General features: G+C 47.7%; 1 protein-coding gene across 1 annotated transcript in view; it reads right to left on the bottom strand.

The window, feature by feature from the left end:
• Nucleotides 1-1,161: 1,161 nt before the first annotated feature.
• The window catches only part of LOC309567637 (leucine-rich repeat-containing protein 47-like), a gene marked incomplete at its 3' end in the record, with an annotated part of 29,370 nt that continues 16,834 nt past the window's right edge, over nt 1,162-13,697 (bottom strand). The window contains exons 5-7 of the mRNA XM_082273054.1: nt 8,441-8,543; nt 7,440-7,529; nt 1,162-1,389 (exon numbers count right to left, since the gene is read on the bottom strand). Coding sequence (XP_082129180.1) covers nt 1,162-1,389; nt 7,440-7,529; nt 8,441-8,543 — 421 coding nt within the window. The remainder of the gene's footprint in view (nt 1,390-7,439; nt 7,530-8,440; nt 8,544-13,697) is intronic.

The raw sequence follows: 13,697 nt of genomic DNA, 5'->3' as shown, positions 1-13,697 counted from the left end.
TTGCAAAAAGCTTTGATCAGTGAGAAGATGTGACACTTACCCCCCATGGGCTGGGTAGATGGGACACTGAGCCCCCCCCTTTGCTGGGTTGATGTGACTCTTACCCCCCCATGGACCAGGTAGAGGAGCTCACAGTCGGACCTGGGAAGGCCCCGTTATCTGACCACTGACCTGACAAAGGGATATCAGCAAATCCCCTTCACTGAAAGTACCAAGGAAAAGACAGCATTTGTGACCCCTGAGGGGTCGTTTCAAAAGAAAAATATGCTTTGAAGTTTACAAAATGCCCCCCTGATATCTCAGAGGACCAGAGAGAGAACCCTAATACCCCGCCAGCCGTTTATCTGGAGGATATATGGACAGACTGGTAGCCTCACTTGCCCCGTGTCCAGGAGGTATTAGATGCTTTCTACAAGGAATGTATTCAATCAAATCCCAGAAAGTGCCATCGGTGTAGATCAGTGGTCTCCTAACTGCAACCCTTTGCTTGCCTTTATCCAGCCCTTGGGGCACTATTCCTCCCACTGACACCAATGATGGGGCACTATTCCTCTCCCCCCCCCCACTGACACCAATGATGGGGCACTATTCCTCCCACTGACACCAATGGTGGGGCACTATTCCCCCCACTGACACCAATGGTGGGGCACTATTCCTCCCACTGACACCAATGAAGGGGAATTATTCCTCATCCTACTGCCATACATGTGGAAGCCCCTTCCCCTTCTGAAAAGCAATTCACAGTTGTGGAATGCTTTTCAGAGGGGGTGAGGGGATGTGTCACCTCCTTACTTTGTTTTAACCTTAAAAAAAGCTGCACCGCCACAAATTACTAACACACCATTTCTGAACTGCCATTTTATTTTGGCTGATATCACATTAACAGACAATGGCAGCGATATTTCAGATATCTGCACACGAGGAAACAAAACAGCCAACATATAAAAAAAAAATGACAATAAAAAATAAATTAGGATTCCTTGTGTTAGTGTATCTCTACAAGTGCTAAAACGCTGGAAATGAAGGATGAATTCAGAGTTTCCTGTACAGGCGCAAATCGTTCATTTCACTCACAGCAATCACTCCGTGTCCAATCGTCATTCTTCATTGACAACCGAAGGATGTGATTGGTTACTGGAGGAAAGGAGAAGACATTTCATACTAGCGGACAATCACAAAGGAGGAAGCACTGAGGTTCAGGTCGGTCTTGGATGGGTACAGGACCTTCAGGTTGCCGTCCACATCAGTAACGCGCACTTGTTCCAGCACCAGCTGGGGGCGCTCCGGGGGTTCCAGGTTCTGAGACGCCAAGTCCCCCGGATGTTCTGTATCGGAATCTACTTCCTCCTCTTTGTTCTCCATCGTGAATTTATTGAGTTCTGCCATTTTCTGTGTATAGGAAAGAAACAAAAAACACAAAATAATGATCATTAATAATACTAGAATAAAATACATTGTAACACTAAAGAAATATAACTCACTCCAAGAAAAAAAATCTTTATAAAAGTCCAGACATTTATATATATATATATATATATATATATATATATATATATATATATATATATATATATATATATATATATATATATATATATATATATATATATATATATATATATATATATATATATATATACACACACACACACACAAAAGCGGACATAACCATTTGCTGACCCGGCTCTTTCTGGCATTTATGGTTTACAATTTTAAATCAGTATTTTTTGCTAGAAAATTACTTTGAACCCCAAAACAATGTACATTTTGTTTTCTAGCAGAGACCCGAAGGAATAAAATGGCGATTGTTGCAATTTTTTTATGTCACACAGCATTTGCGCAGCAGTTTTGCAAATGCCATTTTTTTGTAAAAAAAATTAAAAAATTACCCCAAATTTTTCGTGCAATACAAAATATGTTACAGCATCGCCGAGTAAATAGATACCAAACATGTCACGCTTTGAAATTGCGCACACTCATGGAATGGAAACAAACTACCGTACCTAAGAATCTCCATAGGCGACAATTTAAACGCCTTTACAGGTTTCCAGTTTAGCGTTACAGAGGAGGTCTGGTGCTAGAATTTTTGCTCTCACTCCAGCGTTCCTGGCGATACCTCAGATGTGGTACCGTTTATATATGCGTTCGCTTCTGCACGCGAGCATAGAGTGATGGGAGCGCTTTAATTTTTTTTTTTTTTTTTCTTATTATTCATTTTACTTTTTATTTTTACACTGTCCCTTTATTTTTAATCACTTGACAATTCCTATTACAAGGAATGTAAACTTCCCTTGTAATAGAAAGAAGGATGATGGGTCCTCTTTTTGAAGAGATCTGGGGTCAAAGAGACCCCAAATCTCTTCTTTACCTTTAAAAGCAAAAAAAAAATTAGATTTTTGTACTTACCATAAAATCCTTTTCTCTGAAATTCGACAGACGCAGCTCCATATCTTCTTAGACCATTGGGTTATGCTCCTCCCATCAGGAATAGGAAACAGCTTTACCACGCCTATGGGGGCTGTCCCTGCAGGCATAACCCCACACACTCTGCTACAGCATTTAGTTTTGTTGCAAGCAGTGTTTAAAAGACAAAAAAACCCCATTCACTCAGAAGTAGAGGGGCGGGTGCTGCGTCTGTCGATTAACTTCAGAGGAAAGGATTTTACAGTAAATACTCCAGACACACAGCCCCCGCAGGGACAGGAAAGGACACACAGACCGGGCAGACCAGGGGTGATCTCTTGGGAGGCACAAATCCCATTATCCCCAGGGGAAGGCCCATAACCCCCAAAGGTCAGCAGGGGCAAGGGGGGCACAGTTACTCACCATACCATGGACTGGGTGGGCTCCGCTCCTGGCAGACTGCCTCCCACCCCGAAGTGGTTGCTGCCAGCCGAGGGGTATGCTACGACTCAGGGCGTTCCAGGTCATTGTGTCCCGGCGAGGCATCCGCTCGCAGGCTCGTCCCCCTCAGGACAAGGGAGCACCGTCGTGGCTAGGCCTAGGTAAGAACTATAACCTGCTTACGCTCGTAGACAAGACTGCGGGGGGAGGGGCGGGAGTACAATAAGGATCTAGATTATCCAGTGCAAAGCCCCAGCCGGCATCGTTGCTTGCAGATCACCAGGAATTTCTTCCCTGAATACTAGCTAGCAAGTGAGTAAAGAAAAATAAAAAGAAAACATTTTCTAAAAGAAATAAAAAACGGAGACCGGAGTCCCAGCAGGAAACCTAGGTCCTACTCCTCTAGGCAGAAAAACTGATGTGCTGGGTTGTGCAGTGGGGTTTATGCCTGGAGGGACAGCCCCCTGGGCGTGGATTTTCAAATTTTCCTGCCTAGACTACTCCAGATGGAAGGAGCATAAACCCACTCAGCTCTTAGAGATGAGGCTGCGTCTGTCGATGGACGATAGAGAAATCTAGTTTTCTCTATCGTTCATTGACAGACGCAGCTCCATATCTTAGACCATTGGGATGTCCCAAAGCAGTATTAATATAAGGGGTGGGAAGAAAAACGCAAAAGAAGAAATTAACTCCCTAAAGGCTAAACATAGCCAACCAGGTAATGTGGAGCTCAACCAGGAACAACCCGCTCACCTAGTAAAAACACCCTCAAAGAGAACAAAAAAGATTCTCTTTATACAGCAGCCTGAAAGACCTTGCGGCCAAAGGAAGCATCTGAAGATGCCAACACATCAACTTTGTAGAATTTTGTGAACGTATGCACAGACGACCAAGTCGCAGCCATGCAAACTTGCATCACCGATGCCTTATAGCGAAAAGCCCAAAAGGCACTCAGCGCTCCAGTAGAATGTGCTGTCACTGGGAAAGGAGGAACCTGACCCTTCAGTGAATAAGCCTGAACAACCGTCTGCCTGATCCACCTGGAAATGGTCACCGCAGACTAAGCCAATCCCTTACTAGGACCCTCAGTAAAGACAAAAAGAGCGTCTGACTTTCAGAAAGACTCCGTAACCGCCAGGTAAACCCTGATCACTCGAACCACATCCAAAGAATGCAAGGCAATTTCCTTAGGATGCTTGGGACGGAGTGAAGGCAGCACAATGTCTGAAAATCAGAAAGCACTTTAGGGAGAAAAGATTGATTTGTTCGGAGTACCACTTTATCTCTGTGGACCACCAGATAAGGCAAACAGCAGGACAACGCTGCAAATTCAGACACTGCAAGCGGAAGTGATAGCCACCAAAAAGGCAACTTTCTGAGACAACGAAAGCAGAAAAAGCTCCCTAATGTTCGAAAGCAGAGAGGCTTTTGAAGAACAGATAATACCAGATTCAGATCCCTTGGAGGTAGCGGGGACCGCCTCTTAGAAGCCAAATAGCGCATTCCCTGAATGAAGGTACAAATCAAGGCATGCATAGCTAACGGGTGTTGAAAATATATCGCTAAAGCTGACACTTAGCCTTTGATAGTGCCCAAAGCCAACCCCTTCTTGCAGAAAGGCCAAAACCCTAGCAACCGAAAACAAGCGAGGGTGCACCTTCAGCGATTCGCACCATGAAATGTATGATTTCCACTTACGATGATCTATCTTTCTGGAAGTCGACTTCCTAGCCTTCAAGAGCGTATGAATCACAGAGTCAGCAAGACCTCCATCTCTCAACACCTGGCTTTCAACAGCCATGCCATTAAAGCCAGCGACTGTAAAGCAGGAGGGGAGATCGGACCCTGAGACAGCAGATCTTCCCTGAGAGGACGTCTCCAAGGAGCATCGGCGACCAACCTTACTAGGTCTGTGTACCAAGACCGGCAGGGCCAGTCTGGAGCCACCAGAATGACTGGAATCCCTTCCACCTCTATTCTGTGTAGAAGCCTCGGCAGAGGTTTCAGCGGAGAAAATGCATAGATCAGCCAATACCGACCCCAAGGATCCACCAGTGTGTCTGTGGCGTGGGCCAGAGGATCTCGAGATCTGCACCTTCTTGAGACGAGAAGCAAACAGATCGACCTTGGGTGTCCCCCACCTGACACAGGAGATGAAACACCTCCGGGTGTAGGGACCACTCCCCTTGATCCAACATCTGATGACTCGGGTAATCCGCTTGCCAATTCTCCACACCTGGGATGTGCACAGCAGAGAGGGCTGGGACAAACTGTTCTGCCCAGTCCAAAAGTTCGGCCACCTCCTTGGCCATTAAGACACTCTTGGTGTCCCCCTGGTGATTAATGTAAGCCACAGCTGTGGCATTGTCCGACTGAATCCGAACCGGACAAGCTTGGAGACGAGGCGTCCAGTGGCTCAGACAAAGCTGTATTGGTCTGAGCTCCAAAACATTTATCGGTAGTTTGGACTCTTCTACTGTCCAAGTTCCCTGGGCACAGAACCTCCCCAGAACCCTGCCCCAGCCCGACAGGCTGGCGTCCATGGTTACCACTGTCCAAAACATCGGGAGAAAGGACTTGCCCTGGCATAGTGCTGGAGAGTAAAGCCACCATAACAGTGCAGCCCTGGTGTTGCAGCTCAACTGAATCAAATTGTCTAAAGACTTTGGATCCTTGTTCCATATGACCAGAATCTCTCGTTGCAAAGGTCTGGTGTGGAACTGAGCAAACGGAACCGCCTCGAAGGTTGATACCATCAGACCCAATTGGCTGATGAGATTGTGTGTCCCTACTAATCAGGAACACGGATCTCTCTCTTACTGCAGTCAGTCCACTCCCCCCACAGTTAGAAAGCACTCCCTTTGAATGAGGGGTGAAATCTTCTCCTCTTTTCAGATACACTTTTTATTGAGTTTCTACTTTTCATCCATCCCCCGCACCGTCCGCTGAGTTTACTGAACTCGCTAGGAACGGCAGATGTCGCTCTTTGCTAAACCCCCCCCCCCAAAGGAGGAAATTTTCCGCTTGGTCGGAACGTCACTCGCCATATCAAAAGAGATGAAATTCCACCCGTCACAGATTGTGAGAGATTTCCACCGAAAAGGAAACGGTTTCTATAAATATTCCTCCGCCGTTATCACAGGGAGAGGATTGCCATCGAGTGCCGGGGCGGCAAACTAAAGCGACTCTCAGGTGGATATCAGGCGGATCACTTTCACTGCTCCAGTTCACAACGACAATCCGCGTCATCCCATCATCCAATAGTCACCCCGACCTACAAATAATTCTAATGGTCCCCATATACGTTACATTGTGTCCAGTCAGTCCGGCCTTTCCACTTCCACTTTATACTGGATATAAAGCCGACCATTCACTACACCATCGCCTTCACATCTACCACCAGCTCAGCAATGTAAAGTGCAATGTGATAGAGATTGGATTTAGAAGTTTGCACTCATTACACAATTTTTATAAACTTAACCACTTCTGGACCGGAAAGATTTACCCCTTAATGACCAGGCCATATTTTGTGATTCGGCACTGTGTTAATTTAGCGGACAATTACGCGGTCGTGCGACGCTGTACCCAAATAAAACCGATGTCCTTTTTTTCCCATAAACAGATTTCTTTTGGTGGTATTTGATCACCTGTGCGATTTTTATATTTTTTGCTCTATAAACAAAAAAAGAGCGACAATTCTGAAAAAAATATTTTTTTTTTTTCCCACATTCTGCTATACGACATTCTCAAAAAAAAAAAAAAAATAATTTGTTTTCTGCTACATATTTTTGAAAAAAAAAAAAAAAAAAAAAACAAACAAAAAAATCACAATAAGCGTATTTTGATTGGTTTGCGCAAAAGTTATCGCATTTACAAACTACAGGAAAGATTTATGTCGTTTTTATTGTTTATTTTTTACTAGTAATGGCGGCAATCTGCGATTTTTAGTGGGACTGCAACATTGCGGCGGACAGATCGGACCCCTAACTGACATTTTTGACACTTTTGGAGGGACCAGTGACATTACTACAGTAATCAGTGCTATACATATGCACTGTCACTGTACTAATGACACTGGCAGGGAAGAGGTTAACAGTGGGTGATCAAGGGGTTAAATGTGAGCTTAGGGGCATGATTCTAACTGTGGGGGAGGGGCTTGCGAAATGATCATAGAGACATGTGATCCTATATAGAAGGAGCTCTGTGATCATTCCAGAGAGAAGGACGGTCAGCTGTGTTTACAACATCCGACCGTCCTCTCTCAGCGGGGAGCGATCGCAGGTGTCAGACGGCAATCGGAGCCCCCTGCATCAGAGTCCCCGCTGACGAGTGGGGGCAGGAGTGCAGCTCGCCCCCTAGCTGCCTGCGATGGACGTAGGTGTACGCCAATTTGCGCAGCAGAGCCACATTGCCGCAGTAAAAAGGCGGCGGCCGGTCGGGAACCGGTTAACAAACTTTTGCTGCCACGGATGTATTTTATTCATTGGCAGCGGAGAATTCTGCAACAGCTGGAGGGCCGCCAGTTTGAGACCCCTGATCTAGCGAGATCCAAATGGCCCCAACCATCCAAGCAGAACAATGGAGATGTCACTTACCTCAATCAGAGCGTCCATGACATCCTTACAGGTCTGCAGGCTGCTGCCACTGGTCACCTCCAACAAGAGGGCCTGGGTGGATTTGGTGATCTGTGGAAGAAGAACGATAGTCATTGTAATCCAAGTGTCTTCCAAATGAGGTCAGTGTTCCTTTAAAACCCAACTCCAACCAATAGCTTTTCCGTTTAGGATAGAGTGGGGGAGGGTAGAACCTATATCAGGGGTCTCCAAACTATTGCCCTCCAGTTGTTCAGGAACTACAACTCCCATGAAGCCTAGTCATGTCTGTGAATGTCAGAATTTTACAATGCCTCATGGGATGTGTAGTTCTACAACAGATGGAGGGCCGTAGTTGGAGGATCCCTGACCTATATGTTCTTTATTCTTATAGTGCCATTATTTTTATTGGGCTTTTTCCAGCCTTGTGCTAACAGTTTGGTGAAGACCCTTTTCTGTTCCAGCATGGCTTATTCCCTACTGATCACCTGACCTTATTCCCTACTGATCACCTGACCTTATTCCCTTCTGATCACCTGACCTTATTCCCTACTGATCACCTGACCTTATTCCCTACTGATCACCTGACCTTATTCCCTACTGATCACCTGACCTTATTCCCTACTGATCACCTGACCTTATTCCCTACTGATCACCTGACCTTATTCCCTACTGATCACCTGACCTTATTCCCTACTGATCACCTGACCTTATTCCCTACTGATCACCTGACCTTATTCCCTACTGATCACCTGACCTTATTCCCTTCTGATCACCTGACCTTATTCCCTACTGATCACCCGACCTCACCCCTACTGATCCCCCGACCTCACCCCTACTGATCCACCTGACCTCATCCCTACTGATCCACCTGACCTCATCCCTACTGAACAAGTTTGGGACTGAGTCTAAAATACGGTGAGTAATGTAAAAGGGTCTAAAAAACACCTTTCTACTCCCTCTCTTCCTACTCCCATTTCTTCCTATAGGTTCGGGTATCTCACCTTCGTCTTGTCGCTGTTGGTGATTGGTGGGAAAGATATAACCGCATTTTCTGCATCCACCAAGCACGGGTAATTCTCTTTGCCGTCCAATAGATGAAGATATCTGTGAAATGGAATTTTTGTGAATTATTACAAAATTCCCCCAAACTGAAGGCAGCTATGGACACATAATCAATAATGAGGAGGTAGCAATATCTACAAACTAAATCACTTCCTTCATCAAACCACAATTCTCCACCCAGGACAAACTCCACCCCAGGGACAAACTCCACCCCAGGGACAAACTCCACCCCAGGGACAAACTCCACCCCAGGGACAAACTCCACCCCAGGGACAAACTCCACCCCAGGGACAAACTCCACCCCAGGGACAAACTCCACCCCAGGGACAAACTCCACCCCAGGGACAAACTCCACCCCAGGGACAAACTCCACCCCAGGGACAAACTCCACCCCAGGGACAAACTCCACCCCAGGGACAAACTCCACCCCAGGGACAAACTCCACCCCAGGGACAAACTCCACCCCAGGGACAAACTCCACCCCAGGGACAAACTCCACCCCAGGGACAAACTCCACCCCAGGGACAAACTCCACCCCAGGGACAAACTCCACCCCAGGGACAAACTCCACCCCAGGGACAAACTCCACCCCAGGGACAAACTCCACCCCAGGGACAAACTCCACCCCAGGGACAAACTCCACCCTGACAAAAATGACGCCAAGTCCAGCAATGCTCTGCTCTTCTCTGGCACATGTACAGACACACTGGGGGGGGGGAGGTATTTTCCAGGCCTATCATGAATATGGAACATGGTAGACCCCCATGGTGTGTCCATGCATGTGCTGGATCTCCGACACATGTACAGACATGTGCAGTCCTGGCAGACACCGCAGCGGCATTTGCTCGCATACGGCATCCTCAAAACCCAAACCACCCCCCTTATCTAAATCACGGGGTGGGGGGGGGGTGCATATTCCAGCAGAACTGTATTTTAATTCAGTGTGGCTGTTTGTAGCTCCACCTGTACAGCCATGTCACCAAGGTCCGGATTGCTGAATGGAAATGACTACACGTCCAGTGTGCTATGCAGAGTGCTCTGGGGATCCCTCCTCCCCTATGCAGTCCTGACACAACATCCTCCCCCCCCCCCCCCACAGCAAGTCCGCTCCTCCATACAGACCTGAGGCTGTGGGGGGTGGAGGGAGACATTGATAGAGCCACAGGAAAGGACTGTTCTGCTATGCAGACTGCTCTGGGGAACCCTTATTGCTATGTAGTCCTACCACATGGGCACAAGGCTCACTGTAAATAGGGCTACGGTGCCTGGCAGAGCCCAATGGCATGTCTGTACATTCTGTACATAGATCCGCTTCCCTGCACATGCAGACATACTTGGCAGAGCCCCCTGTGTGTAAGAGGGAAAGGGGGGGGGGTGGACATGCAGGTGAAGGGACCCTGAAAAAAGGGAGCCAAAGTCTGCTTTAAGTATCACTTCTGGGCAGAGGGACCCTTTTAAGCCAAGTCTAACTTTTTAGACCATTTTTCATGTTACATCCATATTTGGCGTAAGACTAAGTCTTGGAAAGATTTCATCCAATATAAATCTGCCCTCCAAAAATACAATTCCAGCCTCCACACTGCCAAGCAGACCCAATTTATCACTCATTAACTTATCATCCAGTCCCCGCCAACTCTTCTTTACCTTCAACTCTCTACTTCATCCTCCACTGCCTCCACCTACTACCTCACTCACCGCCCAGGAGATAGCCAATCACTTCAAACAGAAGATCTCCTCACCAATTGTGTCAGATACCGTCCACACTTTACACTTCATGCCCACAAGTACAATCGCTACTTCCCTCATTCAACCCCACCACTATAGACGGAGGTTGCTAAACTACTTGCCACCATCCAGCTAACCACCTGCCCTCTGGACCCTGTTCCCTCGCCAATGCTACGTTCACCCTCTGCCTCTATTCTACACTCTAACCCACATCTTCAATCTCTCCTTCTCTTCTGGCATCTTCCAGAACTTAAAAAGCCCTCACTGGACCCATCCAATCTTCACAACCTACGTCACATTTCCTTGTTCCCCTTTTTATCCAAACTCCTTAAATGTGTGGTCTACAACCGACCAATGCCGAGAATAGCCTTCTTCATCCCCTCCCTTCAGTCTGGATTTGATCCTCAACACTCCACAGAAACCGCTCTCCTAAAACTAACAAACGATCTACTAACAGCCAAAACCAATGGACACCATTCTGTACTCCTGGACCTTTCTGCTGCCTTTCATACGGCTGATCAAGAAAATCCACATCTTTGGTCTTCGTGATTGTACTCTTCGCTGGTTCTCCTTCTACTTATCCAACCACACCTTTATCATTACTGGCAATTCTACTTCCTCCTCTTCCCTTCTCTGTTGGGATCCCCCAAGGTTCTGTTCTTGGACCTCTCCTATTTTCAATCTACACCTCCTCTCTGGGTCAGCTGATTGCCTCCCATGGCTTCCAATACCATCTCTACGCTGACGATACCCAAATCTATTTCTCTACCCCTCAGCTCTCTCCCTCAGTCTCCTCACGTATCACTAATTTACTATCAGATACATCGGTCTGGATGTCTCACCACTTCCTCAATCCATCCAAAACTGAACTTATAATTTTTCCTCCACTGCGAGCCCCTTCCCCCGATCTCTCGGTCAAAATCGATGGCACAAATATTAGCCCTTTCCGGTATGCCAAGGTCCTAGGTGTAGTCCTGGACTCTGAACTCTCCTTCAAGCCCCACGTCCAATCACTGTCTAAATCTTACTGCCTTAACCTCCGCAACATCTCCAAAATACGCCCCTTTCTAACCAATGACACAACCAAGCTCCTAGTTCACTCCCTGGTTATTTCTCGCTTCGACTACCGCAACTCCCTTCTCATTGGTTTACCTCTAGATAGGCTCCTCCCCCCTTCAATCCATCATGAATGCTGCTTCCAGGCTCATCCACCTTACTAACCGCTTAGTATCTGCTACTCTTCTGTCAATCCCTCCACTGGTCTCCATTCAGTGTCCTCCACACCCCTCCCTGCCAATCCCTCCACTGGCCTCCATTCAGTGTCCTCCACCCCTCCCTGCCAATCCCTCCACTGGCCTCCATTCAGTGTCCTCCACCCCTCCCTGCCAATCCCTCCACTGGCCTCTATTAAGTGTCCTCCACCCCTCCCTGCCAATACCTCCACTGGCCTCCAATCAGTGTCCTCCACCCCACCCTGCCAATCCCTCCACTGGCCTCCAATCAGTGTCCTCCACCCCTCCCTGCCAATCCCTCCACTGGCCTCCATTCAGTGTCCTCCACACCCCTCCCTGCCAATCCCTCCACTGGCCTCCATTCAGTGTCCTCCACCCCTCCCTGCCAATCCCTCCACTGGCCTCCATTCAGTGTCCTCCACCCCTCCCTGCCAATCCCTCCATTGGCCTCCATTCAGTGTCCTCCACCCCTCCCTGCCAATTCCTCCACTGGCCTCTAGTCAGTGTCCTCCATTCTCCCCCGCCAATCCCCCAAACTGGCCTCCATTCAGTGTCCTCCACCCCTCCACTGGCATTCGCTCAGTGTCCTCCACCCCGCTCTGCCAATCCCTCCACTGGCTTCCGCTCACCCAAGAAATTAAATTCAAAATACTAACATCTTACAAAGCCATCCACAGCTTAGCCACCAATTACATCACCAGCCTCGTCTCAAAATACCAACCCAATCAATCAATCATCCTTCTTGTTCCTCTCAAGACCTCCTGCTCTCCAGCTCCCTTGTCACCTCCTCCCATGCTCACCTCCAGGACTTTTCCAGAGCCTCTCCAATCCTATGGAACTCCTTACCCCAATCTGTCCAATTATCTCCTACTCGATTAGCTTTTAGATAATCCCTGAAAACCCTCTTCAGAGAAGCCTATCCTACCCACATCTAACAACTGTACTTCCATTTTCTCCATTAGCCCATCCCCCACAGTTATTACCCTTTTGTTACACTTGACCCTCCCTTCTAGATTGTAAGCTCTAATGAGCGGGGGCCATCTTATTTCTCCTGTATTAAATTGTATTGTAACTGTACCCTCATGCTGTGCAAACTGCTGGGGCTATATAAATCCCGTATAATATTAATATTTAGGGTGTCACATGAAGCGTGGTCAAAAGCCAAACCCCAACCCCCCCATTATATAAATCATGGGGGGGGGGGCATCTTTATCAAAATTCCATCATTTAATTTAGCACGGCTATGTGTAACTCCACCCAGCGGCATCAAGGTCTGGTATTGAGAATACGCAGAGCTATGCAGAGTGCTCCTGGGATCCCTTCTCCCCCAACATCCTCCCGACCTATAACAGCAGGACCGCTCCTCCATGCAGACTTAAAGATGGGGGATAGAAAATATGCAGAGTGCTCCTGGGATCTCTCTCCTATCTTCCTCCCGACCTATAATAGCAGGACCGCTCCTCCATACATAGCTAAGGATTGGGGGGTGGGGGGGTTGGGACATTGCTAGAGCCCATACATTGCATCCAGGACGCACTGATGGTGGGTGCAATGCTCTGCAGGCTTTAGAGAATGCATATCAATCATGAGATGTTGCTACATTCAAACATTGGACTGATCCTGTGAAACAGATTCTCCGTTTTGTATGAGCACACTGGGGCCAGGCTCACTGTAAATAGGAATAGCGCCCCCTTGTGATACCAGCCTGGGCATGAGTGAAAACTGGTTACTGGTTTGGGTGCCCAGGCTATGGAGTCCATCCAACCCAGACAGGCCAGGGCTGCACATGAATAAGGGATCGGCACATGTTTTGCTGGTAACAATATATGGGGGGGGGGGGGGGGGGGTGTGGTGACTATCCGGTGTCAGGTATATGATCTATACGCTCTGAGCACATGGATTAGGAATGGTATGTAATCCGGTATGTACAATATACGGGTGTGGGGAGAGGCGGCACACAATACTGGAGTACAGCCCGACCCTGAGCTCAGCGCTGTGCGTTCTCCTATAGAGGGAATGGAAAATCTTCCATCAGAAGACAAGAGGATTATGTAACCGACTCTGTACACACCTCATCCATTCATATTACCCGCATCGCCTCCTCAATGTACAATCATCACACCGCGTTACCCGCATCGCCTCCTCAATGTACGATCATCACACCGCGTTACCCGCATCGCCTCCTCAATGTACGATCATCACATCGCGTTACCCGCATCGCCTCCTCAATGTACGATCA

This window comes from Pelophylax lessonae (genome assembly GCF_965119305.1).
Source record: "Pelophylax lessonae genome assembly, chromosome: 12".
Taxonomy (NCBI): Eukaryota; Metazoa; Chordata; class Amphibia; order Anura; family Ranidae; genus Pelophylax; species Pelophylax lessonae.
This window is presented reverse-complemented; position numbering and strand designations above follow the sequence as displayed.